At 41.9% G+C, this 27,228-nt stretch overlaps 1 protein-coding gene across 3 annotated transcripts in view; it reads left to right on the forward strand.

The window, feature by feature from the left end:
• The window catches only part of LOC134348132 (BEN domain-containing protein 2-like), a 66,698-nt gene that overhangs the window by 29,966 nt on the left and 9,504 nt on the right, over positions 1–27,228 (forward strand). For 2 of the 3 annotated variants that reach the window (XM_063051059.1, XM_063051061.1), the window contains 4 exons: positions 2,282–2,485; positions 2,997–3,118; positions 11,306–11,513; positions 25,079–25,282. In XM_063051059.1, coding sequence (XP_062907129.1) covers positions 2,282–2,485; positions 2,997–3,118; positions 11,306–11,513; positions 25,079–25,282 — 738 coding nt within the window. Of the gene's footprint in view, positions 1–2,281; positions 2,486–2,996; positions 3,119–5,023; positions 6,193–11,305; positions 11,514–25,078; positions 25,283–27,228 lie in introns of those variants that run through there. The other variant, XM_063051060.1, reaches the window with a different exon arrangement.

Raw genomic sequence — 27,228 nt, forward strand, 5'->3', positions numbered from 1 at the left:
TAAAACAACCCTTGAATCTGATTGGCCTTACTATTAAGACAAGGATATCTGATCCATTTATTTGCTCTTGTGTCTTAACCCATGATTCCTCCGTACGACACAAATATTTCTGCTTAATGAATCATTATCCTGTGCTCTCCGAGTTTCTCCAAGAGAAATTCCTCTTGCTGGTTTTAACTGAATCTCAGGATTGTATGTAGGTATGTGTGTGTATGTGTTCTAAGCTATGGCCACCAGTTTTAAACTCTGCTGACTGGGATGTGGTGAGGGGAGTGTAGGGAGAGACATTCTCAGCATCTTTTATGTCATATTCCCATTAAATCTTCTCATTATTCCTCATCCAGTCTTTGCTGCATTGCTCTGAAGGGGAATAAACCTTCCTTTGAATCACAGCATAAAACTTTACATGGTATACCAGATGTGGAAACAAAAGCCCTGTTAAAGATTTCTTTAACATTTAATTGAAAATTTAAAAAAACAATTGCAGAAGGTAGAAATCTGATGTAACAACAGTAAATTCTAGAACTGCTCAACAGATTAGGCAGCATCCATGGAAAGAGAAACAGAATTAAAGGTTCAGGTTGAAGAACCCATTTACTGAACTGAAAGAAAGAGAAGGAAAATATCTTAAGTTGCAGAATGGATGGGACAAAGGGAGTATATGATTCCAGTACCATCTGGTTAATAGATTAAAATGGTCAGTTTGTGTGTTTGAAGAGAGAAAGAGACAAAGGCACCTACTAATGCTGTGCCCGTTGCTGAATTCAGAACCAGAATAAGGATGTAGAAATACCCTGCCCAGCAGGCAGTATCTGTGGAGGGAGAAAACAGCAAATTAATGTAGAGATAGATAAACTTGCAGCAGAAGTATATGAACCATTCATTGTTTTCTTCCAGACTTCTTACCAGTCTTAGGTTTCTGGACTTTATTTCCTGTATGTTAGCTGTACAATTCCTCAGGAAATGAGTTTGACAATACATGATCTTTGAGTACATAATTGTTGCTAATTATTGATCGTCGTTCTCTGGTTATGCCGTTGGAATGTCTTAGCAGTCCAAATGAAGAACCAAAATGTTCCTATTGTTACTAGCAGAGCTGTATGGTTTTCATGTTTCCTTGTGTGGTATTCAAGCAGGTCCTCCAAGACGGCTACAACCTTGTCATGGGGTTTGAAGACCTGTGAGCCTCAGTGACCTGGAGAGCTATGTTGGCTGGAATCAGGGCTTTGTGCTTTGGCTCTAGGCAGGGTCAATCTTTGTCAAACAAATTAAAGAGTAGAGGCCAGCTACGTGTGGTCTACCAGTCCTCCAGGTTCAGGGGTTCAGCTCAGGCCTAGCAACTCTGACGGCTCAAAAAAAAATTGTTATGGAAACAGCAATGAAGGATCCTCCTATATCTGTACAGCAGTGTGGAAAGACATTGGCTGAGAACCTTCATTGCTGCCCTAAACACCAGGGACGTAACAGGCAGGAATTAAGTATTAAAGGAAGGTAGGAGGGAGGGAGGGAACGTCGACTCAGACCATGAGAGGTCTGCATTGGGCATTTTCATGCCTTACAAGGTGCAGATTGGACGTCTGTAGGGCGCCACTCCTCGCACAGACTAGAGCAATGTGTGATTAAGTGCCTTGCTCAAGGGCACAAACACTCTGCCACAGATGAGGCTCGAACTAGCGACCTTGAGATAACTAGACGAACGCCTTAACCACTTGGCCACATGCCCAACACTAAGGTAATATCCCCTCTATTTTTCCATGAACTCCCAAAGTCTACCACTCACCTACACTCAATAGGGGAAAATTTCTGTAGGCAGCTATCCTCTTGACTAGTATGTCTTTGGGATGCGAAGAAACTCACACAGTCAAAGATCTAACTTGCAAACTCCAGACAGACTAAGCTGGAGGTCAGGAATGAATCTAGGTTGCAACAGCTCCAGTAGTTGAGGCATTGTACTCTACAGGGACTGGTCAGCTCTGAATCAATTTCCAGATTGGTTAGAAATCAATAAAGATGGAGGCAGATAGTGGCTGCTCACACTCGGTGCAGTGTAGCAGAGCTAGAGGAACTAAAGACCATACAACCAGTATCCAGAGGATAAAATTAAAACAGTTATAAAACTAAAAATAAACTAAATGTGTTTTTACTGAAGTCAGAATCAATTCTGCCCTTTATAAAGTTCAACAAATAAATTCCATTCTATGGTCTATCCATATTTACTGATTAAGTGAAGATTTTTTTTTAAACATTATGCTTAACCCACCTTTTACTGTTGAAATCAAAGACTATTTAGGTGACCCAAGACGGAATATAAAGGTACCTGCAGCCTTCTTGATAAAGGCGCGTCAAAAGTCCAAGCCAAAGTATGCAGCACGTTACCTCATTCGGATGATGTTCCCAAGAGATGTACTAATGTGTAGTAATATGCAAGGTGACAAAGCTCGAGGAATCAAACCACTGGACTCTAATCGGGTCAATGCTTTACGAGGTAAGTGTTTCTCTGAATGACAGATAATTAATTAAGCTCTTGAGATGCTTCGAGTTTGTATCTTGTACCTTCACATGTTTTAAATTATAAATACCGTTGTATGTGAGGTGCAGATGTAGTTTGTTTTCGGACTGAATTGGTACTTGTGCTGGATCTAGAATCCATTCCTTTAAAATAAGTTTACCCATTTCCTTTTGGCTTTGAACCGTAAGATTGGAGTCTTTCATGTCTTAATGCTGTCTTCCTGATTACCAAGACTTCCATGGATCAACTGGAGTGTATAACTGCTTAGAAAAAGTAATTGGAGTATCAATGAAAAATTATGTGCTGATGCTCAATCAGTGTAAAGGTCTAAGCTGACAAGTTGAATATTCCTGATTTGTTGTAAGCAATTTTAAACAACTATTAAATAATTGTATATAAATATATTGCATGCTTTTGAGGCCAGGGTAAGCTTACAACAAATTTTAAATTTGCCTTATTTTAATAGAATCTTTTTACCTTCACCCAGAATTCCTTGGTACACTGTTTCCCACATTTGATTTGAATGAAGAAGGCAAAGACTGGAAGACTTGTGTCACCAGTGTAAATTCCATGATACGCAGCCTACGTTATGAGACACAAAGAGCAGCGGTAAGTAGAGTCAATAGAGAGTAGAAACATTAAATTTAGAGCAATGCAGGCAAATGTGCATTATTTTGAGCATAATCTGAGGCAATGTAGACAAAGAGCTTCAAAGAAACTGCATCAAAAGTTGAGGGGGAAAAAAAGTTTCAGAATACCTGAAATACTGTTGTCCCTACAGTGGGAGAAAGGATAAAGACACTTTGATGTATCAATATATTCAAACTAGGATTTTCTTGATTCGCTTTTTAAATCTGAGGTTACAGTCAAAGTAGCAATTTGAAGGATAGTTATTTTTGATGTACCTTGACTATAGAATTTAAAATCATCCAGTGTTCCTCTTCATGATTTCTATCTAAAACATCAGCAGTACTGTAAAGAACTGCCATGCAGCCCCAGACACTGGCATTCAAATCCTGACCTCGGGTTCTGCAAATGTGGAGTTTGCACATTCTTCCTATGACGAAGTGGAATTCCTCTGCATACTCCAGTTTCAGCCCATCCGCATCCCAAAGGTAGGCAGGTTGTAGGTTAAATAGCTGCTGTAAATTGTTCCTGGTTTAACCTGAGGAGAGTCGATGAGAATGTGGAGAATATTTTAAAAACGACTGATGTAGGACAAGTGTAAACGGGTGGTTAATGGTTGACATGGCCCCATTGGCCAAAGGGCCTGTTTCTGTTCTGTATGACTCCATGACAGATTGCTAGTAGTTTTTACAAATACATTGTCAGGCAGTACTTTCCAAAGGACATCATCTGTTCAAGACTTTATCAGGTCTGTAGGATTGCTAGAAAAAAGAATAAAGAAGGTATGTGGATAACTTTCCATATTAGAAACAGAATTTGGCAAGTACTTATTAAACCAATGCTCTGATTCTGTGCAGTTTTGAGCTACATTCCCTATGTATTTATGATCTTTATTTTTGTTGGATACTTTAAAAGTATTTTAAGCAGTGACTTATGTTCCACATTTGGGTATTTGATGGAAGAATGTGAACCAATAAATGAGTCATTCTATAATTGGTACATTTCATGTCCATTGATGATAATGATATTTTTTTCTAACTATTTTCTTCAAAAATATCATATTTTACCAATTAAGGGAAAGCATATTATAAAATCAGACGAACATTTTGTGCACACTATGTTTCATTCAGCTTGAAGTTGTCATGATGTTCCAAAAATTGACAATTTTTGCAATGTCCATTTTTCAATTGAGTGAGTCTTGTCCTCAAAATAGTGAAAAAAACCATTAAAGTTAGCATTATCTATTTGTTATTTATTTTAAAATTCTTAATACTTTAGAAAAATACAATTTTTAAAATTGAGTTTCACATTTAAATTAAATAAATATCTCAGTTTATTAATGTCCGTAAAAGTTCTGTCAACTATGTTACTAACAGAACACCCCCCGCCCCCCCCGTAACTAAAAAAGGTTTGTCCCAAAACCAGCATCACAGGATGTCATTTCGCTCAGTGGTGGCCATTTTTAATACATTCTGGTGCATGTCCTCTCATTTTTAAAAATATTTTATCTGTAATAACGCATTGTCAAGGAGTATATTAATTGACTATCAACTATGTTGGGTACATTGTTATGGTTTACAATTCTTTTACGATTTTAATTCAAATATATGTTGAAATTTAAGGTTAACCTGATAAAGAAAATGACATGTGGTCAGCCATGCAAGGCCTACCATTGAAATTATGGGCTAAAATAGGGAAATTGTCAACTATGTTACCCAGTAGGGCCAACTCATGAGTAACATAGTTGACGTGACCCTACTGGGTAACATTGTTCACTGATGATAATGGATCAGTTGCCATAGATCAGTATATTTTGTCATAGTTTAGGCCTGTATGTGCCAGAGGAGACTGAGAATTAAAGGGATATTTGCTAATGATTTTGAACAGATGTCAGCAGCTGAGAAACAGCGGAGATACAGGGCTCGGCGGGATGCTGATCCTGCAAGAAGGTCAGCATACTTGGAGAAACAGAGAGAGGCATGGCACAGGCTTAGAGCACAAGGCAAGGTCAAAACAGTGACAGAGATGAGTGAGAGACAAAAAAGAAGCAAGAGGGCCTATTGGAGGAAAGCACAGCAAAGAAGCAGAGAAAGAAAGAACCGGCTTGAGAACCTAGCTACGCCACCAGACACGTACCGAGATGTAAGCTGCCCTTACACCACCAAACAAAGTTTTGAGTGTCAGTGTGACAACACTAATAACTTTAGTTTTGGAGTTCAGCAAAAAACCCCTGCTCTGCCTCAAGCACACAAAAGCAAGGATGACGAAATCCAGTGGGGTCCTCATTTGATTGACCAGTGGTGTGCTCTGAAGTACGATGGTAAAATTTACCCAGGAGTTATTCAGGAAGTCACTGAGACACATGTGCAGGTAAAGTGCATGCACCACAGAGGAGTCAACCGTTTCTTCTGGCCACTAAGAGATGATGTGCTGTGGTACCTGTTTGAGGACATTGTGAGAATGATTCCTCCTCCAAAGCCAGTGACATTGCGTCACTTCGAAATCGATAAAGATATCTGGTCTAGTTTCTAAAAGGTCCATCTGAATGTTGCAGTTAATACTGTTGTGTTAAATATTGATTTTACTGTACTATTTTTAGGTTAGACTTCACTTGGACCCCTGCTGCCGCAGTTGTTTGAACCCATTACTTTAAAAAAGCACTACTTTAAAAAAACTGTTGTCTTCTATCATTCACCAGTTAGTCAAACCAAAGCTTGTTCCTCTACTACATGTTTGTTTTTTTGCCTCATGTCTGTCAAATTTCTAAATGTCAATGTAAAATACAGTATATTGACTGTTTTGTATGGATTATGTTAGCCAACATTTAATTCTGATTAAATGTGTGAATTGAAAGCACTTGTTTGAACCCTTCACCAGTTACTGGTCAATAGGAATGTTTTATCCAAACTGTACAAAAGCTTGTTCCTCTACAATGTGTTTGTTTTAAGTAAATGAAAATGTATTGTGTTCTGTATTCCTTTAATTAATCATCATTGAATTCTGTATCTATGAATTGAAAGTTTCAATTGAATGGCACTTCTGCCTTGAAATAAACACTGTGCTGATGGTTAATAATTATGTCCAGTCAACTATGTGACTTTCATTGTCAACTATGTTACACTTGATTTTTTTTTATCATTTAAACTAACTAAAATGCTGCTTCTGATATCCTTCAAGGTATACCGTACATCCACACAGGTTGGAGTTTTGCATAACATCTCTTAAAACTATCAAAATGACCTGTAAGGCAGACTTATGATATAAAAAAATACTCCTGACCTTAATGACAGCGCTGAGCATATCACATTTATATCTGCAAAATATTAAATTCTTAAAAAACTTTTAAAAAATCATCGTACATATGGCAGAATAGACACAAGAACTCCTATAAATGTATGTTACCTAAAGTAAAGCATTTAGTCAAAGTTTGTAATGGCATACAGTTTGTCCATAACATAGTTGACAAACTAACTAGCAAAAATATCCTTTCCCTTAAAATGTCAAAAAAGTTGTTAATGCTTAAGCTTTGCAACTAGTGGATATATTACACTGAAGGAATATTTTAACTTAAACCGCTGATTGTTTTATTGAGAAAATGCATTACTTTTGTACTTTTTTGTTTATGTGAGATTTACCCCCAATTATAGAATGACTCACAGATTAGTAACTTGATTTGGATTCAACATTGCCTCAAAAAGTAACTGCAATTAAATATGGAGCCTTCGTTATAAATGCTAAGTAATCTTAGTTTTTTTTTCCCCCAGAACTTGTTTTTAAGCAAACCTCTTTAGATTTTGGATTAAGCAGCACACACAAAATGCTGGAGGAACTTAACAGGCCAGGCAGCATCTATAGAAAAGAGTAAACAGGTGACGTTTCAGGCCAAGATGCTTCATCAGGATGAGGAAAAAAAGACAAGGAGTCAAATTTAGAAGGTGGGGGGAGAGGAGGAAAAAAACACAAGGTGATAGGTTAAACTGGGAGGGGGTGGGTTGAAGTAAAGAGCTGGGAGATTATGGTGAAAGAGATACAGGGCTGGAGAAGGGGGAATCTAATAGAAGAGAACAGAAGACCATGGAAGAAAGAAAAAGGGGGAGGAGCACCAAAGGGAGGCAATGGGCAGGCAAGGAGATAGAGAGAGAGAGAGAGAGAGCGAGAAAGGGCTGAGGAATGGTGGGGAGGGTATTACCGGAAGTTCGAGAAATCAATGTTCATGCCATCGGGTTGGAGGCTACCCAGACAGAATATAAGGTGTTGCTCCTCCAACCTGAGTGTGGCTTCATCGTGATAATAGAGGAGGCCATGGATGGACATGTGGGAATTGGAAGTGGAATTAAAATGGGTGCATATTTTCTTTTGTTTATATTTTGGATTAAGTCTGTTTTGAAATGGTTATTTAGAGACATTTACATTGTGGGTCAAATTGAGCCCAAATCTAGCTGTTTGATTAGCTGACTATCAGAAGCATTTAGAAACAGTTAAAAAAGCCTTTCATACTGCGTTGTCAAGATACCATCAGGGTATTTCAGAAGAGGACCTCAGCATCCACGAACTGTGGCTAAGTCAATGTATTGTCCATTCCGCTCCCCATCCCAATCGCTCAGTCATGAATTTTCACCAGAATTTGCTCAAATTATAATTAGAAGTCACTTAAGCAAAAATGTGTTACCTGTCCTAAGTAACACAACTGAAGACCAAATTCAAAAGCCATTGGGAATCATTACTGACTTGTCCCAAAATATCAGCAAACAATGCAAATTAAAATTGTGTATCTTCTAAAGAGCGAACTTTACATTGATTTGTTAAATACGTAAGATGAATACTGAACTCTATATCTTATCCTTTTCCATTTGAGTTTGTGCAAGCAGCAGAGAGAGACCAGAAGCTTTTGACTTCTTGTTGGCCAAGCATTCCTGATTGCTAGTTTTATTTTATTAAAATGTAAAAGGAATCACTTTATGAACAAAAATAACCACATTATCACAATGTTAAAGGCCTTAACATACAGTATAGAACAATACAGCCTAGTAAAAGCCCAAAGGTTCATGATCTTGTGCCGACCTTTTAACTTACTGCAAGGGTTAATTCCCTTCTACATAGTCCTCCATTTTTCTTTCGTCCCTATGCCTTTCAAAACAGTTTCTTAAATGTCCCTAACTTACCTGCTTCTTACCACCACCTCCCCCAGTGTATTCCATGCACTTACCACTCTCTGTGTATTTTCAACAAACTACCTCTACGGTGATTTAAGGAAATGTAGGAGGGATGTTAAAGTACCCTCTTGCATTAACCTAGATAAAGGTACCCACTGCCCACCCTTCCTGTGCCTCTTCTCAACTTGTACATCTTTATCAAGTCACCTCTCAACCGCCTTCCCTCCAAAGACAAATAAAAGACCCTAGCTCTCTCAACCTTTCCTCATAAGACATGCTCTTTAATCCAGGCAACATCCTGGTAAATCTTCTCTGAACCCTCTCTAAACCTTCCGCATCCTTTCTACAATGAGGCAACCAGAACTGAACACCATACTCTAAGTGTGGTCTAACCAGAGCCACAACATTATTTCACAGCTCTTGAACTCAGTTCCCCGACTAATGAAGGACAACATACCACACTCCTTCTTAGTCAACCTATCAACAGGCATGTCAACTTTGAGGAATCTATGGACATGGAGCCTGAAGATTTTTACTACAGAGTTAAGAATGCTGTTATTAACCTTGTTGTCTGCCTTAAAAGTTCAACCTAACAAAGTGAATTACATCACACTTCTCCAGATTGAACTCTTATCTGCCACTTCTCTGCTTCCTGTCAGTGTCCTCTTGTAACCCACGGCAAACTTCTACACTATCCACAACACCACCAACTTTTGTGTCAACTGAAAACTTACAAACCTATCCTTACGCTTCCTTATCTTACTTACAAATATCACAAAGAGCAGGGATCCCAGAGCTGATCGCTGCAGAACACCACAAGCTACCAAACTCCATGCAAAATACTACCACCGTCTGCATTCTGTGGGCAAGCCAATTCCAAATCCATGCGGTCAAATTTCCTTGGATTCCATGCCTCTTGAATTTCTGAATGAGCCTATCATGGTGAACTCTGTCGAGCATCTTACTGAAATCCATATACACCATATCCACCACTGTAAATTCATCAATTTGATCTGTCATTTCCTTGAAAAAGGAATCAGCCTCATGAGGTACAGATTCTCTAATCAGACCGTGTTTCTTCAAATGTCTGTCTCTAGGAATCCTCTCCAATAGTTTTCCCACCAGTGATGTAAGACTGACTGGTCTATAATCACCAGGATTCTCCCTATTATGTTTCTTGATCAAAGGAATAACATTTGCCATCCTACAATTCTGATACTACTCCTGTAGCCAGTGAAGACACAAAGATCAACTATCCCTTCATTCACCTCCTGTATATCCCATCCAGCCCTGGGGATTTATCTATTCTCATGTTTTTAAAGGTTCTAACACATCATCTTTCTTAACTTCAAAATGTTTCAGTATATTAGCTTGCTCTGCACTGGCCTCACATTCAGCAAGATCCCTCTCATTAGTGAACACTGAAGCAAAGTATTCATTAAGAACCTCTCCTACCTCTATTGACTCCAAGAACACATTTCCTCTTCTATCCTTGATTAGTCCTACCTTCACTCTAGTGATCCTTCCAGTTTTTCATCTACATATAGAACACTTGGAGATTTTCATTAAGGCCTTCTTGTGTCCCCTTCCAGCCCTCCTAACTCCCTTCCTAAGCTTCCCCTGGGTCACCTTGTAACTCTCTAGAGCCCTGACTGATCTTTGCTCCTAAACCTTATAATTGTAAGTATACTTCCTCCCTCCTGATGATTAAAGGTTCCACTTGTCAAACATGGTTCCTTCACATGACATGATTTTCATTTCCAATTATCCACTAAATTAAATATTTGTTTGATTCTATATGTGGAGTCTATCATGTGAAGTTCTTTGCAAAAGTAATTTCTGTCTAAAGATTGATCTGGATGAACTTGGATGACTTGCAGAAGTTAGAGAACAGGTTTACAAGAGTGTTTTCTGGATAAAGGACTTTACTTGCATGGAGAGACTTAAACTGGGGCTGTTTTCATTGCAGCTGAGATGATTGAATGTCCAAAAATTGCTCACCTTGTATATGCTTCTGATACCTTGATTACCTACAACAGGTATCGCAAGACACAGGAGAAGTATTACCAACATTTTTCTTGCAAAAAAACCCACTCCAAATTCAGGGGAAGAGTAATTGAACCAACATCACTTTCTTTCCCAGCAGTAATTCTGATTCTGATCTCTTAATAGGGAGACTGGCTTGTTGGGATTGGTTAAGATTCAAGAATGTCCTCAAAGCTTCTATAAAATTCAAATTACCACTGACTACTGGGAAACTTTGGCTCACAACAGACCAAACTAGAGAACAGCATAAGGGATGGTATTGAGAACATAGTGCCCATATCTTGGGAGCACTGTGTAAAAGCCCTGTGTAAGTGGTGGAAGGAGAAGCCCACCTTGCAAAATACATGCCGTTGTGCTCCATCAGCTATGGCTTGCAGTGAGTGATATGATTTGAAAATGTGGTGGAAGCAAAGTTGATCATGGCTTTCGCAAAGGAAGTACATTTAAGTACTGGAAGGAAAATTCTTTGGAAGACAATGTTGAGAGACCAAAGTAGGACAACTGGACTTGTTCAAAGGAGAAGCCAGTAATAGCTCGGTGGGCCGAATACCACTGCCCTTTGCTGTACCTATTGAATGGTTTGAATAAATGAGCAACAAACATTTGGGTCCTGCATGTTTACAAATTATTTTTAAAGAATTTGTTGCAAACTACTCTTTTGTGCTTGACATGGATCACACAAAAAAAAATCAATTGCCTTTTTGTGGTGTTGCCCATGCTCAGTGACCACATACATCTCAGAGGTAAATTGTACAAAATTACTGGTCATATTATTCTGTTCATCAACATAATAGAAATTGTCAGTGTAAAATTGTATATTCTGCTTGTACATTTGGTGAGGTGATCTGGTTTTGAGCCCTTCAACCAAATGAATACTGCTTTTAAAATGCTGGTTCTTTGAATCTAAATGCTGTGATTAGTTACAGTTTAAACAGATGTTAATCCTATTCATCATTATTTCTGGCCATAGAACATCACAAGTGATAAAGCTAAAACTTTGGGATCTGAAGGAGCACAGGTGTGCATAAATCTATATTCAGATAATGAAGAATCACTGATCCCTTCAGAAAGACTTGAGGAGCCCAAAGTTACTACTGAGCCACAGCAACAGGAATGGAATCAGCAAGATGTTACTACTGTACCTGAGAATGATAAGCAGAAAGCTTTTGAACTAAAAGGTATGGAGAATAATTTAATTTTTAACAAGTAATTTCATGAGCTATTTAAAATATTTAAGAACAGCATTTATTTAAATTGTTTGTTTATGACATTAAGGATTATTACTCATAATGTGATATCTGTGAGAGTTCTTAATTAAAAGAAAATCTTTTAACAAGACCTAGCTTAAGACATGGTTACAAAGAATTATGATTAATTGTGTGTAATGTTCTGTAATGGCATTTAAAAAAAAATTCACCCCAACTTTACATCTGGATCTGGTATCAAGATACTGGTTCATTTGTGGCAAGGGAGAAGTTTGAGTTTCCTTGAGTCTAGCAGCATCATTTTCTTAAGAGGATAAACAAGAAATTGTTTTGAAGAATCTTCACATGGCCCATCCATTTGCCAAAACGCCTGCACTAAGGGGACATTATGGACCGGGGGTCACTCTGCTTGGCAGCTGAGATTTGTGACAGTGAAATAATCTCAGGCTCTGGGGCCTCCTCGTGGTGTTTGTAGGAGTTGACTCTGGGACTGCAGGAAGTGGTTCTGACAGCTCTGGACACCTTTCTTCGCTCAAAATTGACTCAACTTGCTTTCTTCAACTGATTGATGTGTTGTCTCCAGATGACATCAGATGCAATCTCCACTGTGTAGGAGAGTGGTCCAACTGTGTCCTTATTGGCATAGTGTATATGGAAGGAAGGGAATCAAGCAGCAGTATCATGGAACATATAGAGATTAAAGAGGAGGAGGTGCTTGTTGCCTTACAGCAAATATAGGTAGATAAGACCCCCGGGCCTGACATGATATTTCCTCGGACCTTGAGAGAGACTAGTGTAGAAATTGCGGGGGTCTGGCATAAATATTTTAAATGTCCTTAGCCACGGGTATGGTGCCGGAGGATTGGAGGGTAGCTCATGTTGTTCCGTTGTTTAAAAAAAGGCTCCAAAAGTAAACCAGGTAACTACAGGCCAGTGAGCCTGACATCAGTAGTAAGTAAATTATTGTAAGGTATTCTGAGAGATCAGATATACAAATATTTGGACAGCCAATGGCTGATTAAGGATAGTCAGCATTGCTTTGCGTGGTAGATCGTGTTTAACAAATCTTGTAGAGTTTTTCGAGGAAGTTACCAAGAAAGTAGACGAAGGAAAGGCTGTGGATGTTGTCTACATGGACTTTAGTAAGGCCTTTGACAAGGTCCCACATGGGAAGTTAGTTCAGAAGGTTCAGACACTAGGTATCCATGGAGAGGTTGTAAACTGCATTCGAAATTGGCTGTGTGGGAGAAGACAGAGAGTGGTAGTGGTGTGACGACAAACCAAGTTATCAGAAGATTGATGCTAATGAGAGAGAGATAAGGGAGACAATGGAGAAACATTCAAAATGCTAATAAGAGAGAAGAGAGAGATTAACGAGAAAGAAACACAATTCAGATATTGACAGACCGTTTGCTTTGAACCTGAACTGTTTGAAGTTTGATGGACAGGCGATACCCCAGCAGGGGGATAAAAAGAACAGGTTCGCTAAGGCACGACACACACCATGAGATCACGAGATAACGAGATCCTGGAAGAGCGGTGTGCCCCCACAAGTTGGTGGGAGTTTGGAGGTCTGGTTCCAGGGAACCGACCATAGACTCACAGGGTAAAAAGGTACGATCAGCGGGAACCTGGTGTGTGTGTCCGCCCTTGCCTGGGTGCCGGGTTCACTGCGGAAGAACGGTCGTATCTGGAACGGAAGGGTCACAGTCGGTGACCACAGCGGGATAGAAGACATAATAGGGTCCGCCCGAAAGCCAACTGCAAAGAACATCAAAGGCCTGCTTGAATCAAAATTTGCATCTCTCTCTGTCTCTCTAACGGCACAACAGCGATTACTGCGAACTGTACTACGCTGAACTGAACTCTGCGTCACTTGAGACTGATCATTTTACCCCTAGACTGCGATAGAGCTTGGTTGATTCCTATTACCCTAGTTCTGTGTACATGTGTATTTTATCATTGCTAACCTGTTGCATTTATATCCTTACGTTTAGAGTACTGTGTTACTTATTTCTTTAATAAAACTTTATTAGTTTCTAGTAAACCAGACTCCAACTCATGGTCCATTTCTGCTGGTTTGGCAACCCAGTTACGGGGTACGTAACATAAGTGGGGATCTCGTCCGCAATTTTGAACACCAAATTTGGGACTGGGTAAATTGATTGGGTTAAAGTTCCCGAAAGAAAGAAAAGGCAAACAGCAGAAATGGAGATTGAGGAATTTCTAAAGGTGCCAACCTTGGAGGCATTAGAGGATGCCAGGAAATCAGAATTGGCGACTGTTGCCAAACGGTTGAAGCTTTTTATGGGGAAGTCGACAATGAGGAGAGCAGAGGTGCACAGAGCTATCATAGAGCATTATGTATGTAAAGGTGTGTTTGCCCAAGGGGAGCTGGAGGTGGTATCTATGGGCAAACCAGGTGAAGAGGCGGTGCAGCTGCAGATAGAAAAATTGAGACTCGAGCAGGAGTTCCAGGTAAGGCAGCTAGAACAAGAAGAGAAGTAGTTAGAACGACAAGAGAGAGAGAAACAGAGGGAAAGGGAACTTGAGCTGGAGAAGTTAAGGATGACGCTAGCGCAGGGGCCCATGCCGGACCAAGTTGGAGGGTTCGGGGCGATCCAGGAGGTTAGGCTGGTTCCCCCATTTGAGGAGGCCGATGTTGATCGGTACTTTCTACATTTTGAAAAAGTCGCTGCAAGTCAGGACTGGCCGCGGGATAAGTGGGCTGTTTTACTTCAGAGCATACTTAAAGGGAAGGCTCAGCAAGCTTACTCAGCATTGTCCGCAGAAGATGCCCAGAGGTATGATGTGGTGAAAGAGGTGATACTCAGGATTTATGAGTTGGTCCCGGAGGCATACCGGCAGAGGTTCCGGAATGTGAGGAAGCAGTGGGGCCGCATATATTTAGAGTTTGCCCATGAGATGCAGATGTATTGTGAGCATTGGTGCGCCTCGAAAGGGGTCAATGGGGATTATGACAGACTGCTACAGCTAATACTGATTGAGCAGTTTAAAGGTTGTGTCCCTGAAGGTATGAGGCCCTATCTGGATGAGAAAGAGGCAGAAACCTTAGCCGCAACTGCCAAGTTAGCGGATGAGTACGCATTAACACACAAAGCAAAGTTTACCCCGAGTAAAAGCTACCAGAAGGGTAGTCAAGAGGGCGGAGAGAGTCCACCAGAAAAGCCAGAAAGTAAGCCGGGGACTAGTGAGAAGGGTACGGAAAACCGGGAGCAGTTTAGTAGGAAGTCTCCTGGGGTCGTATGCTATGATTGTGGGAAAGCCGATCACTTTGCGTCCGGGTGCTTTGCCCCAAAGAAGGAGACGGGGAAAGGAAAAACGACAATTCCGACTGGCTGTATTGAGCCGGCAAACAAACCGCTAGGGGAGAAGAGGTCTGATAAAGTTCAGGAAGGGCGCAAGAAGTTTATCTCGGCCGGATTGGTGTCGGTGAAGGAGGGGTCAAACCCAGTTCAAGTACGGATCTGGGGAGACACTGGGGCTTGTCAGTCACTGATCTTAAGGCGTGTTTTAGATTTTAGTTCAGAGACCGAGACTGAGGAGGTCAGTGTGATAAAAGGCATTGGGAAAGGGACTGAAGCAGTACCTTTGCACCAGATACACCTAAAAAGTGACTTGGTCTCCAGATCGGTCACGATCGGGGTGAGGCCCGAACTACCGATGGAAGACGTGGAGGTCTTACTCGGTAATGACCTTGCTGGCAGAGAGGTGTACCCAGCAGTAAGATTGACAAGCCAGCCTGCCAGGATTGAGGCCCCGCCCATGGACTCACAGGTTTATCCCGTTTGCGCAGTGACTCGGCGCATGTCCAGAAAGGCTGCCGAAGCAAATGCAGATTTAGCTGACAACATACATCAAAGTTGCTGGTGAATGCAGCAGGCCAAGCAGCATCTATAGGAAGAGGTGCAGTCGACGTTTCAGGCCGAGACCCTTCGTCAGGACTAACTGAAGGAAAAGTGAGTAAGGGATTTGAAAGTTGGAGGGGGAGGGGGAGATCCAAAATGATAGGAGAAGACAGGAGGGGGAGGGATAGAGCCGAGAGCTGGACAGGTGATAGGCAAAAGGGGATACGAGAGGATCATGGGACAGGAGGTCCGGGAAGGAAGACAAGGAGGGGGGATGACCCAGAGGATGGGCAAGAGGTATATTCAGAGGGACAGAGGGAGAAAAAGGAGAGTGAGAGAAAGAATGTGTGCATAAAAATGAGTAACAGATGGGGTACGAGGGGGAGGTGGGGCCTTAGCGGAAGTTAGAGAAGTCGATGTTCATGCCATCAGGTTGGAGGCTACCCAGACGGAATATAAGGTGTTGTTCCTCCAACCTGAGTGTGGCTTCATCTCCACAGTAGAGGAGGCCGTGGACAGACATGTCAGAATGGGAATGGGATGTGGAATTAAAATGTGTGGCCACTGGGAGATCCTGCTTTCTCTGGCGGACAGAGCGTAGATGTTCAACAAAGTGGTCTCCCAGTCTGCGTCGGGTCTCACCAATATATAAAAGGCCACATTGGGAGCACCGGACGCAGTATATCACCCCAGTCGACTCACAGGTGAAGTGATGCCTCACCTGGAAGGACTGTTTGGGGCCCTGAATGGTGGTAAGGGAGGAAGTGTAAGGGCATGTGTAGCACTTGTTCCGCTTACACGGATAAGTGCCAGGAGGGAGATCAGTGGGGAGGGATGGGGGGGACGAATGGACAAGGGAGTTGTGTAGGGAGCGATCCCTGCGGAATGCAGAGAGAGGGGGGGAGGGAAAGATGTGCTTAGTGGTGGGATCCCATTGGAGGTGGCGGAAGTTACGGAGAATAATATGTTGGACCCGGAGGCTGGTGGGGTGGTAGGTGAGGACCAGGGGAACCCTATTCCTAGTGGGGTGGTGGGAGGATGGAGTGAGAGCAGATGTACGTGAAATGGGGGAGATACGTTTAAGAGCAGAGTTGATAGTGGAGGAAGGGAAGCCCTTTTCTTTAAAAAAGGAAGACATCTCCCTCGTCCTAGAATGAAAACCCTCATCCTGAGAGCAGATGTGGCGGAGACGGAGGAATTGCAAGAAGGGGATGGCGTTTTTGCAAGAGACAGGGTGAGAAGAGGAATAGTCCAGATAGCTGTGAGAGTCAGTAGGCTTATAGTAGACATCAGTGGATAAGCTGTCTCCAGAGACAGAGACAGAAAGATCTAGAAAGGGGAGGGAGGTGTCGGAAATGGACCAGGTAAACTTGAGGGCAGGGTGAAAGTTGGAGGCAAAGTTAATAAAGTCAACGAGTTCTGCATGCGTGCAGGAAGCAGCGCCAATGCAGTCGTCGATATAGCGAAGGAAAAGTGGGGGACAGATACCAGAATAGGCACGGAACATAGATTGTTCCACAAACCCAACAAAAAGGCAGGCATAGCTAGGACCCATACGGGTGCCCATAGCTACACCTTTAGTTTGGAGGAAATGGGAGGAGCCAAAGGAGAAATTATTAAGAGTAAGGACTAATTCCGCTAGACGGAGCAGAGTGGTGGTAGAGGGGAACTGATTACGTCTGGAATCCAAAAAGAAGCGTAGAGCTTTGAGACCTTCCTGATGGGGGATGGAAGTATATAAGGACTGGACATCCAGTTATGAGGGGTACAGACAGAGTAAATGTGAATAGGCTCTTTCCACTTAGCTTAGGAGAGATAAATACGAGAGGACATGGCTTTAGGGTGAAAGGGGAAAGGTTTGGGGGAACATTAGGGGGAACCTCTTCACTCAGAGATTGGTGGGAGTGTGGAACGAGCTGCCATCTGACGTGGTAAATGCGGGTTCGCTCTTAAGATTTAAGAGTAAATTGGATAGGTACATGGATGGGAGAGGTCTGGAGGGTTATGGACTGGATGCAGGTCGATGGAACTAGCGGAATAATGTTTTGGCACAGACTAGAAGGGCCGAATGGCCTGTTTTCTGTGCTGTAGTGTTCTATGGTCGTAATCTTTCCAAGTACCCACTTTTGATCACCTCTGTAGTTTCTCGCCAGCACTGTTTGTCCAGGAGTGAAATATCGAACCTCTGTGTTTGAGGAGTGCTCAATTTGTCTCAGCTGTTCGGCCTGCATAACCCTTCTGAGATGGATTTTGAGCAGATCCAAGCCAGTGACAACCCATTGCTGGTGAGTTGTTGGTTGTGGAGTGTGCTGCACTGCAATATGCAAGGAGGAAACTGGCAAACTTCTAATTGAGTGTTAGTGTAGTGTAGTGTATTCTGTAGACATTGCTCACAGTGCACTCTTCAGACCCTGGACAAGCCTTTCCACCAAACCATTTGTAGCTGGGTAGCATGGTGCAGATGTAATATGTCTTATTCCAATCATTTTCAGGAATGACTGAAACTGTTCCTCAACTGTGGTCCATTGTACAGCTCTCAGTCCCCATCAATGACAATGTCATTCCGATGATGGGAAAATTGGGGGGAACTGGAATTTCGGCTGCACATTCCAGCCATTTTGGGTGGCCAGGTACTCCTGAGTCATTGTGGGGTCTTTTGATTTGAGAATACATCCATTTTTGTAAATGTTTCAGGTATTTCCTTTTTCAAGGGTAAACAGGATAATCTGTCAGCATTTCCACGATTGTCTTGAATTTTATCTTGTAATTGTAAGATGGCTTTGTGGCTAAGTTTGCTGATGATACGAAGATAGGTGGAGGGGCCGGTAGTGCTGAGAAAACGGAGAGTCTGCAGAGAGACTTGGATAGATTGAAAGAATGGGCAAAGAAGTGGCAAATGAAATACGATGTTGGAAAGTGTATGGTTCTGTACTTTGGCAGAAGAACTAAACGGGCAGACTATTATTTAAATGGGGAGAGAATTTAAAGTTCTGAGATGCAACGGGACTTGGGAGTCCTCGTACAGGATACCCTTAAGGTTAACCTCCAGGTTGAGTCGGTGGTGAAGAGGGCAAATGCAATGTTGGCATTCATTTCTAGAGGAATAGAGTATAGGAGCAGGGATGTGATGTTGAGGCTCTATAAGGCACTGGTGAGACCTCACTTGGAGTACTGTGGGCAGTTTTGGTCTCCTTAAGAAAGGATGTGCTGACGTTGGAGAGGGTACAGAGAAGATTCACTAGAATGATTCCGGGAATGAAAGGGTTAACATGTGAGCAACGTTTGTCTGCTCTTGGACTGTATTCCTTGGAGATTAGAAGAATGAGGGGAGACCTCATAGAAACATTTCGAATGTTGAAAGGCATGGACAGAGTGGATGTGGCAAAGTTGTCTCCCATGATGGGGGAGTGTAGTACAAGAGGGCATGACTTAAGGATTGAAGGGCGCCCATTCAGAACAGAGATGCGAAGAAATTTCTTTAGCCAGAGGGTGGTGAATCTATGGAATTTGTTGCCACGGGTGGCAGTGGAGGCCAAGTCATTGGGTGTATTTAAGGCAGAGATTGATAGGTATCTGAGTAGCCAGGGCATCAAAGGTTATGGTGAGAAGGCGGGGGAGTGGGACTAAATGGGAGAATGGATCAGCTCATGATAAAATAGCGGAGCAGACTCGATGGGCCAAATGGCCAACTTCTGCTCCTTTGTCTTATGGTCTAATTGTGTCCTCCAAGGAACAGCTCATTTCTGCATTTATGTTACTGCTATTAGTGGACCACCCTACTGTGGATTGAAAATGGACACGAGTGGTTGATGATCAGTAAATCAGATCAAACTCTCTCCCGTACAAGTACTGGTTGAAAAGTTTCACACTCCAAACCAAACTCAAGGCCTCGCTGTCAATCTGTGCATAAGTTTTCTCTTCAGTGGTAAGGGAATGTGATGAGAAGGCTCTAGGGCATTCATTTTCATCACTCATAACTTGTGACATGACTGCACCTATACCATAAGGTGAGGCGTCATAGGCAAGCTTCACTGGACAACGTGGGAGTATCATGTCTGACATCACCATTTCCTTTACCCTTTGGAAAGCCACTGCTTTGTCCATTGCCATTTCTTCATGATCTTTAGTAATGAGTTCAAGGAGTGGAGCACAGTACCCAGGTATGGCCGGAACCTGTTATAGCAATTGACGAATCCTAAACAGGATCGCAACTATGACAAGTTCTTTGGCCCTGGGACATCCACCACTGCTTGAATTTTCTCAGCACACTTGTGTAATCCTTGTGCATCAATGGTGTGACCATAGTAAGTGTGGTCACACTCATTAAAGAATTCACGCCTGTTGCATCATGCTCTGAGTCCATCATCTTTTAATCTTTTTAACACAGTCTTGAGATGTTCTTTGTCATCAGTGCCATTAACAATGATGTCATCCAGGTAACACTGAGTTTCTGGGCAGCCTTACAGCAGCTAGTTCATAGCTTTCTGCCAGATTGCACTTGCAGATACCACTCCAAAAATAAACCTATTTTAATGATAAAGCCCTTTGTGAGTGTTTATGGTGAGAAATATTTTGAACTCTTCTTCCATTTCCATCTGTAGGTAGGCCTCAGCTAAGTCAACTTAGCTAAATTTTTTCCCTCCAGAAAGTTTTGCAAGGCTGTCTTCTATCTAGGGTAGAGGGTATTGACCTACTTTCAGCACTAGGTTAATTTAATGGTAACCTTAAATTCACCGCAGAACCTGACAGACCCATTCTTCTTGACATTGTCTATGGGCTCTACTCAACCATGGAAGAAACTTCTCAGCCTCCATGCAATCTGCCTCACTGGTTACTTTATCACAGATGGTGATAAAGTAACCAGTGAGGCAGATCGCAAAGGAACCAACAGGCTTTGTAAAACTTGGGAGTATCATTTTCATTTAATGCTTTTTTACCCTTGTTGTGATTGAGTTTTCCATTGCCATCCTTGAACACTGCTTTAGCACCTTCTTAGAGGGTGCTTGAAGGCTACTGAGTCATTCGAGGCAGTGGTGAGTTTCGTTGGAAATGCCAGTGAATGTCTGGAAGTGGCAAATCAGGTAGGTAGAGTAGTGAAGAAGGAATATGCAATGCTTTCCTTCATAAGTCCGATCATAGAATATTCTAAGTTGGGAAGTTATATTGAAAATTTACAACACATTGCTTAGACCACACTCTGAATATTGAGTGCAGTTCTGCCTGCCACACTCACAGAAGAACGTGGTTGCTCTGGAAAGAGTACAGAAGGGATTCACCAAGAAAATGCCTGGATTGGAAGCCTTTAGTTAAGGGGAAAGATTGGAGAGACTGGATTTGTTTTCCCTGCAGCAAGTGAGCCAAGGGATGACATGATTATGGACCATTATGGAGACAAAGAAGACTGCAGCTGCTGCAGTCTGGAGCGAGAGACAAACTGCTGGAGGAACTCTGGATCAAGCAGTATCTATGGAAGCAAAGGGTAGTTGATAGCATCAGGACTCAGGGTATTTCCAGCATTGTCCATTTTATATGTATTAGCTTAGAACCCAAAACGTTACAGAGATCAGCAGGAATTCCACTCTCAAATAAACGTACTAGAGAATTTATGCTGGGGCAAAGTATTTGAATGATCCACCGCCTTAATATAACTGTGCACTCAGATATTTGTGGAAATTCTGTACCCTTTTCAAATAAAGATCATGCTTCACCCAGAATCAGAATTATGTTTATTATCACTGACAGATGTTGTGAAATTTGTTGTTTTGTGGCTGCAGTACAGTGCCATACATAAAATATTACTATCGCTTGCAATGGATGTTCATGGATTGATGGACCATTCATAAATCTGACGGCGACGAAGAAGCTGTTCCTAAGATATTGTGTGTACCTCCTCCCTGATGGTAGTCTGATTCTGCCAGTGACTTGAACATTTTCATACACAAGCCCAAGAATATTACTAAAGTACAAGTGACAATTTAGAATGTGGATATCACTGGCAATAACCAGAAATTATAATCAATCACTATTACCCTCAAAAAGATGGTGATGAGTTGTCTTCTTGAGATTCTGCAGTCCTTCTTGGATGGTCACTGTTGTGTATTTAGTATTTCTGTATATTTTAGTGATTCCCGTACACATCAGAGAAGAGGGTGGTTTATTGGCATGCATCTCACTGTCTAAAAGTCCTTAAAATCTACTGGCACACTATTTAAACCCATGTAAGTGACCTTTCCCAAACAATATTCCCAGTTTTGATGGTCTGATCAGCTCCACTGGATCAGACCAAATTCTTGGTATCGGGCTTCAGAAGCATTTTACATAAAGCTCCATCAGAGCAAGAAAATTTCAGGAGGGCAGAAAATATCAAGGATTTCCTAAAATCTCGAAAGATGTGTAACATTATTGTTAACCTAAGGGAGTACCTGATCCAAAACCACTCAGGCTGCTATAGAAACATCTGAGAGGCTCCGAACAGTGCAAGTCTCTGAGGGATTACTTGGAAGATCAAGGGTAATCAGAAGAAGCATGCAATTATTAAAGCAATCTATCCACCTGGTACCTACCTGGCCTGCCAAGCTCCATATGTGGCAGAGGGGATAGATTGATTCATCATCTTAGAACGCAGATACCATAAGACCTAGGAACAGAATTAGGCCTTTCAGCCCATTAGGTCTACTCCAACATTCCATCATGGCTGATTTATTATTCCACTTAACCCCATTCTTTTGCCTTCTCTCAGTAACCTTTGGTGCCCTGATTAAACAAGAACCTACAACCTACAACCTCCACCTTAACTGTCTCCAATGACTTGGCCTGCACAAGTGTCTTGTGGGAATGGGTTCCACAGTTTCATCACCTTCTGGCTAAAGAAATTTTTCCTCATCTCTGTTTTAAGTCGATGTCCCTCAATTCTGAGGGTGTGGCCACTGGTTCTAGATGCCCCACTATGGAAAACATCCTCTCCCCATCTACTCTATCCAGACCTTTCAATATTCGATAAGTTTCAGTGAGATCCCCCCCCCATTTGTCTAAATAATAGTGAGTACAGGCCCAGAGCCATCAAACACTCCTCATACATTAACCCTTTCATTCCTGAGATAATTCTCGTGAACTTCTTTTGGACCAACTCCAATGTATGCACATCCTTTCTTAGAAGGGGGGCCCAAAGCTGTTCACAATACTCCAAGTGCGGTCTGAACAATGCCTTCTAAAACCTCAGTCTCATGCGGCACATTGTCAAAGGAACTTCTGAAAATCCAAATAAACAACATCAACTGACTCTCCTTGTTTATCCTGCCTGTTATTTCCTCAGTGTTCCAACAAATTTGTCGGACAAGATTTCCCCTTTAGAAAATCATGCTGACTTTGACCTGACCCCTCAAGTCACTTGTCTGAGGCTACTGGTACCATGTAACCCTGTCGCATGGTCGGGTGGTCGGCGACTAAACCAGCTCCCCCACCAGGCTTGCCTGTTGAGGAGGGTGGCTAGACACCCTGCAGGAGAAAAAATAAGACCTGTCAAAGGGCAGATGAACCCTTTCGTAGGGTCAACGGCCATCTAGCAAACATGTGCCGCAAAGCTTGGTCTGGCCATTCACTGCAACAGAACTTCCCCAGCCGTCTTGGACCCCACCATGCTGCTGGATCCGGGAGGAGATGTCGAGAGGGTGGGTCTGGACCTGTGCAACCCCCTACTCACCTAAAATCCATTCACGCACACTCTGTTCCTTTCTGAGGTTATCATGTGCCTCCAAATTACCCCCTCATCATTGATCCTTAATAATAGACTCCAACAACTTTACAACAACTGAAGTCAGGCTAACTGGCCTATAATTTCCTTTCTTCTGCCTCCCTTCCCTTTTAAAGAGTGGAGTGCCATTTGCATTTTTTCCACTCCTCTGGAACCATTCCAGTATTTAGTGATTGTTGAAAGATCATTACTGATGCCTCTACAATCTCTTCAGCTACCACTTTCAGAACCCTAGGGTGCAGTCCATCTGGTCCAGGTGACTTATCTACCTTCAGATTTTTCAGCTTCCCAAGCACCTTCTCCTTAGTAATAGCAATGACATTCACTTCCGCTCCCAACACACTCACATTTCTGGCATTCTGTCCACGCTGAAGACTGACACAAGATACTTATTAAGTTCCTCTGCCATTTTCCCCCCTATTGCTACATCTCCAGTGTCATTTTCCAGCAGTCCAACATCCACTCTCATCTTTCTTTTATTCCTTATATATATGAAAGAACTTTTTGTATCCTCTTATTTATTGGCTAACTTGTCTTCGTATTTTATCTTTATGGTTTTTTTAGTTAACTTCTGTTGGTTTTAAAATCTTCCCAATCCTCTACCTTCGCACTAATTTTTGCTAAATTATACGTCCTCTCTTTTGCTTTTATGCTCTCTTTGATTTCCTTTGTTAGCCACATTTGCCTCATCCTCCTTTTAGAGTACTTCATCATCTCTGGGACATCTTTCCTGCGACTTACAAATTTCCCCTAGAAACTCCAACCATTGCTGTTCTGCTAATGTCCTCTTCCAATCCACTTTAGCCAACTCTTTTCTAGTGCCTCTGTAATTCCTTTTCCTCCACTGTATTACTGGTACATTTGATTTTAGCAGCTCCTCAAACTACAGGGTGAATTCAGTCTTCTTATGATCACTGCCTTCTAAGGGTTCCTTTATCAAATCTGGGTCATTACATAATACCCAATCCAAAATTGCTATTTCCAGTGGGCTCAACCACAACCACTCCAAAAAGCCATCTCACAGGCATTCTGCAAAATCCCTCTTTTGGCATCCAGCACCAACCAGACTTTCCCAGTCTGCCTGCATATTGAAATCCCCCATGATTATCACAACATTTCCCTTTTTACATGCCTTTTCCATCTCTCATTGTAATTTGTAGCCCATGTCTTGGCTACTGTTCGGTGACCTGTATGTAACTCCCATCACAGTCTTTTTACCCTTGTGATGGAATTGTCTTTAATCCTGCAAAACAGAATGAAGAACTTTACCATCTGCAAAAGGCACTGTGGTTGCTCACTTGAGCTACTCTGATACCACCTCTTAAGCTCATAATCTCAACAATCAGGAAGGACAAAGGCAATGGTGCACCGGCACCTAGGATTCACACCATCCGAACTTGAAACTATGCCTTTGTTCCCTCATCAATGAGCCTAATCCCTGGAACTGCCAACCCAATGACAGGGAGCTGAGAGCACTTTCAATAGGAGGACCTCAGCAGTTTATGAAGGTGGTTAATCATCATCTCCATCATCAATAAATGCTGGCCTTGACTGTGATGCCAACATCCCATAAAGTGAACCAACAGAAAGATGCTCTCTCAGACCCTTCAAAATTAGTGTACTGTTGTTGTTTAAATAACGTTTATTTTCAACTGCTGATCATATCTCTATGAAGATCTGCAGATAACAGTGCATTTCAGAGGTTCAATAGTACTAACTATCTCCTGATCAATTTCTAAAGGCAACAAAGGATAAATACAGCCAATTTGCTCATGGTGCTTCAATTGTAGCTGCTTGAATTCATGACTGAACATTTAAGAAATTAATGTGCATTGGCATCTATGTGCCACGTAAGATTACTGTATGCTTGTACATATGTGTGTATGTTTTTTTTTAATTTGACCATTTTTCCTCACTAGAAACACTTGGTAATCCAGCTCGGCAAGTCCAACTCCCGTACTCTGCTGTGTACGTTGCTAAACAGAGATTAAGGCCAGAGCTGGCAGCCCGATGCCTAATTCGACATCTTTTCCCTGAGGAGGTGCTGGTCAGAAGCAATGTATATGGAAATTTAGATCGGGGTATAGCTCCTTTAGACTGCAACAAAATCTGTGCTGTCCGAGGTATTAATATTTAATCAATATGATTTGAATTTTGTATGGAAACTAAGAGAATTAAGGCATAGTAAACATGCTTAGTTGCTTGATAAATCTGCATCAAATACAAAAAGATAAAACCATTCAAATACTTGGAGAGCATTTCCATAAAGGCTTTGATTTCCAGTACTTATCCCATCATACTGTGTTGCTATGGGTGGTTAGCAGCTTTTGATTAGGCTAGACTAGGTCTGTATTCTCTGGTGTGGAGGAGTTTAAGTGAGGACATGATTGAGGTCTGTAAAATTATGTGTGATTATGGATAGGATAGATGGCAGGAAAATTTTCCCTTAACAGAGGTGAATAAAACCAGTTTGTGGTGAGTATCTGGAATACATTGCTGGAGAGAGCAGAGTCATTAACAATATTTAAGAAGTATCTAGATAAGCACTTAAATTGCCTCGGCATAGAAAGTTGCATGAAAAGTGCTGGAAGATGAGATTCGTATAGATAAGTGCCCAGTTAGCACAGATATGATGGGCCAAATGGCCTGTTTCCATACTATACAACTCTTAAGACACATCAATAGACATTTGTTTCTTGGATCTGTATCCTGATTGGTAGCAGTTTATACATTTAAAATGTGTGGCCACTGGGAGATCCTGCTTTCTCTGGTTCCAATTCCGTCCTCACTCCTTCCGAAAGACCCAATGCAGACTGGGAGACCGTTTCACTGAACACCTATGCTCTGTCCACCAGAGAAAGCAGGATCTCCCAGTGGCCACACATTTTATTTCCACGTCCTATTCCCATTCTGATATGTCTATCCATGGCCTCCTCTACTGTCAAGATGAAGCCACGCTCAGGTTGGAGGAACAACACCTTATATTCCGTCTGGGTAGCCTCCAACCTGACGGCATGAACATTGACTTCTCTAACTTCAGTTAATGCCTTTCCTCCCATTCTTAGCCCATCCCTTATTTATTTATTTATTATAATTTTTTTTTTCTTTTCCTTTTTTCTCTCTGTCCCTCTCACAATAACTCCTTACCTGCTCTCCATCTTCCTCTGGCACTCCCCTCCCCCTTTCTTTCTCCCTCGGCCTCCCATCCCATGCCTCTCCCTTCTCCAGCCTTGTATCCCTTTTGCCAATCAACTTTCTAGCTCTTAGCTCTATCCCTCCCCCTCCTGTCTTCTCCTATCATCTGGGATCTCCCCCTCCCCCTCCCACTTTCAAATCTCTTACTATCTCTTCTTTCAGTTAGTCCTGACGAAGGGTCTCGGCCCAAAACGTCAACTGTGATTCTTCCTATGGATGCTGTTTGGCCTGCTGCGTTCCACCAGCATTTTGTGTGTGTTGCTTGAATTTCCAGCATCTGCAGAGTCCTCAAATAATGCAAAGATGGTCAGAATACATCAAAGACCTATATGACGACAAAGACCTAGAGGACAACTTTGATACTGGCAACAACAAAGAGGGCCCAGCAATACTGAAAGAAGAAGTGGAATATGCTATGAAAAAAATGCGAAAGGGGAAATCATCAGGACCAGATAACATTCCAGTTGAACTGTATGAGGCGCTAGAAGATTTTGGTGTAGAGAAATTAACAATCTTATTGAGTGGAATATACAACAGTGGCAGAGTATCAGAAGATCTTTTAAAGACAGTATTCATTGCACTGCCAAAGAAACCAGGTGCACAGAGTATGGACAACACAGAACAATTAGTTTAATGAGCCATCTCACAAAAATTCTACTTAGAATCATCATGCTCAGAATCAGAAACAAAATTAAACCAGAGATCTGTGAAGAACAGTGCAGCTTTGTCGAAGGCAAGAGAACATCAAACGCCACTTACATTCTCAGGAATATTTTCGAAAGGTCAATAGAAGTACAACAAGACCTATACTTCTGTTTCATTGACTACACAAAAGCCTTTGACACAGTGAAACACCAAGTCATCATGAAAATGC

Source organism: Mobula hypostoma, chromosome 6, assembly GCF_963921235.1.
Source record: "Mobula hypostoma chromosome 6, sMobHyp1.1, whole genome shotgun sequence".
NCBI lineage: Eukaryota > Metazoa > Chordata > Chondrichthyes > Myliobatiformes > Myliobatidae > Mobula > Mobula hypostoma.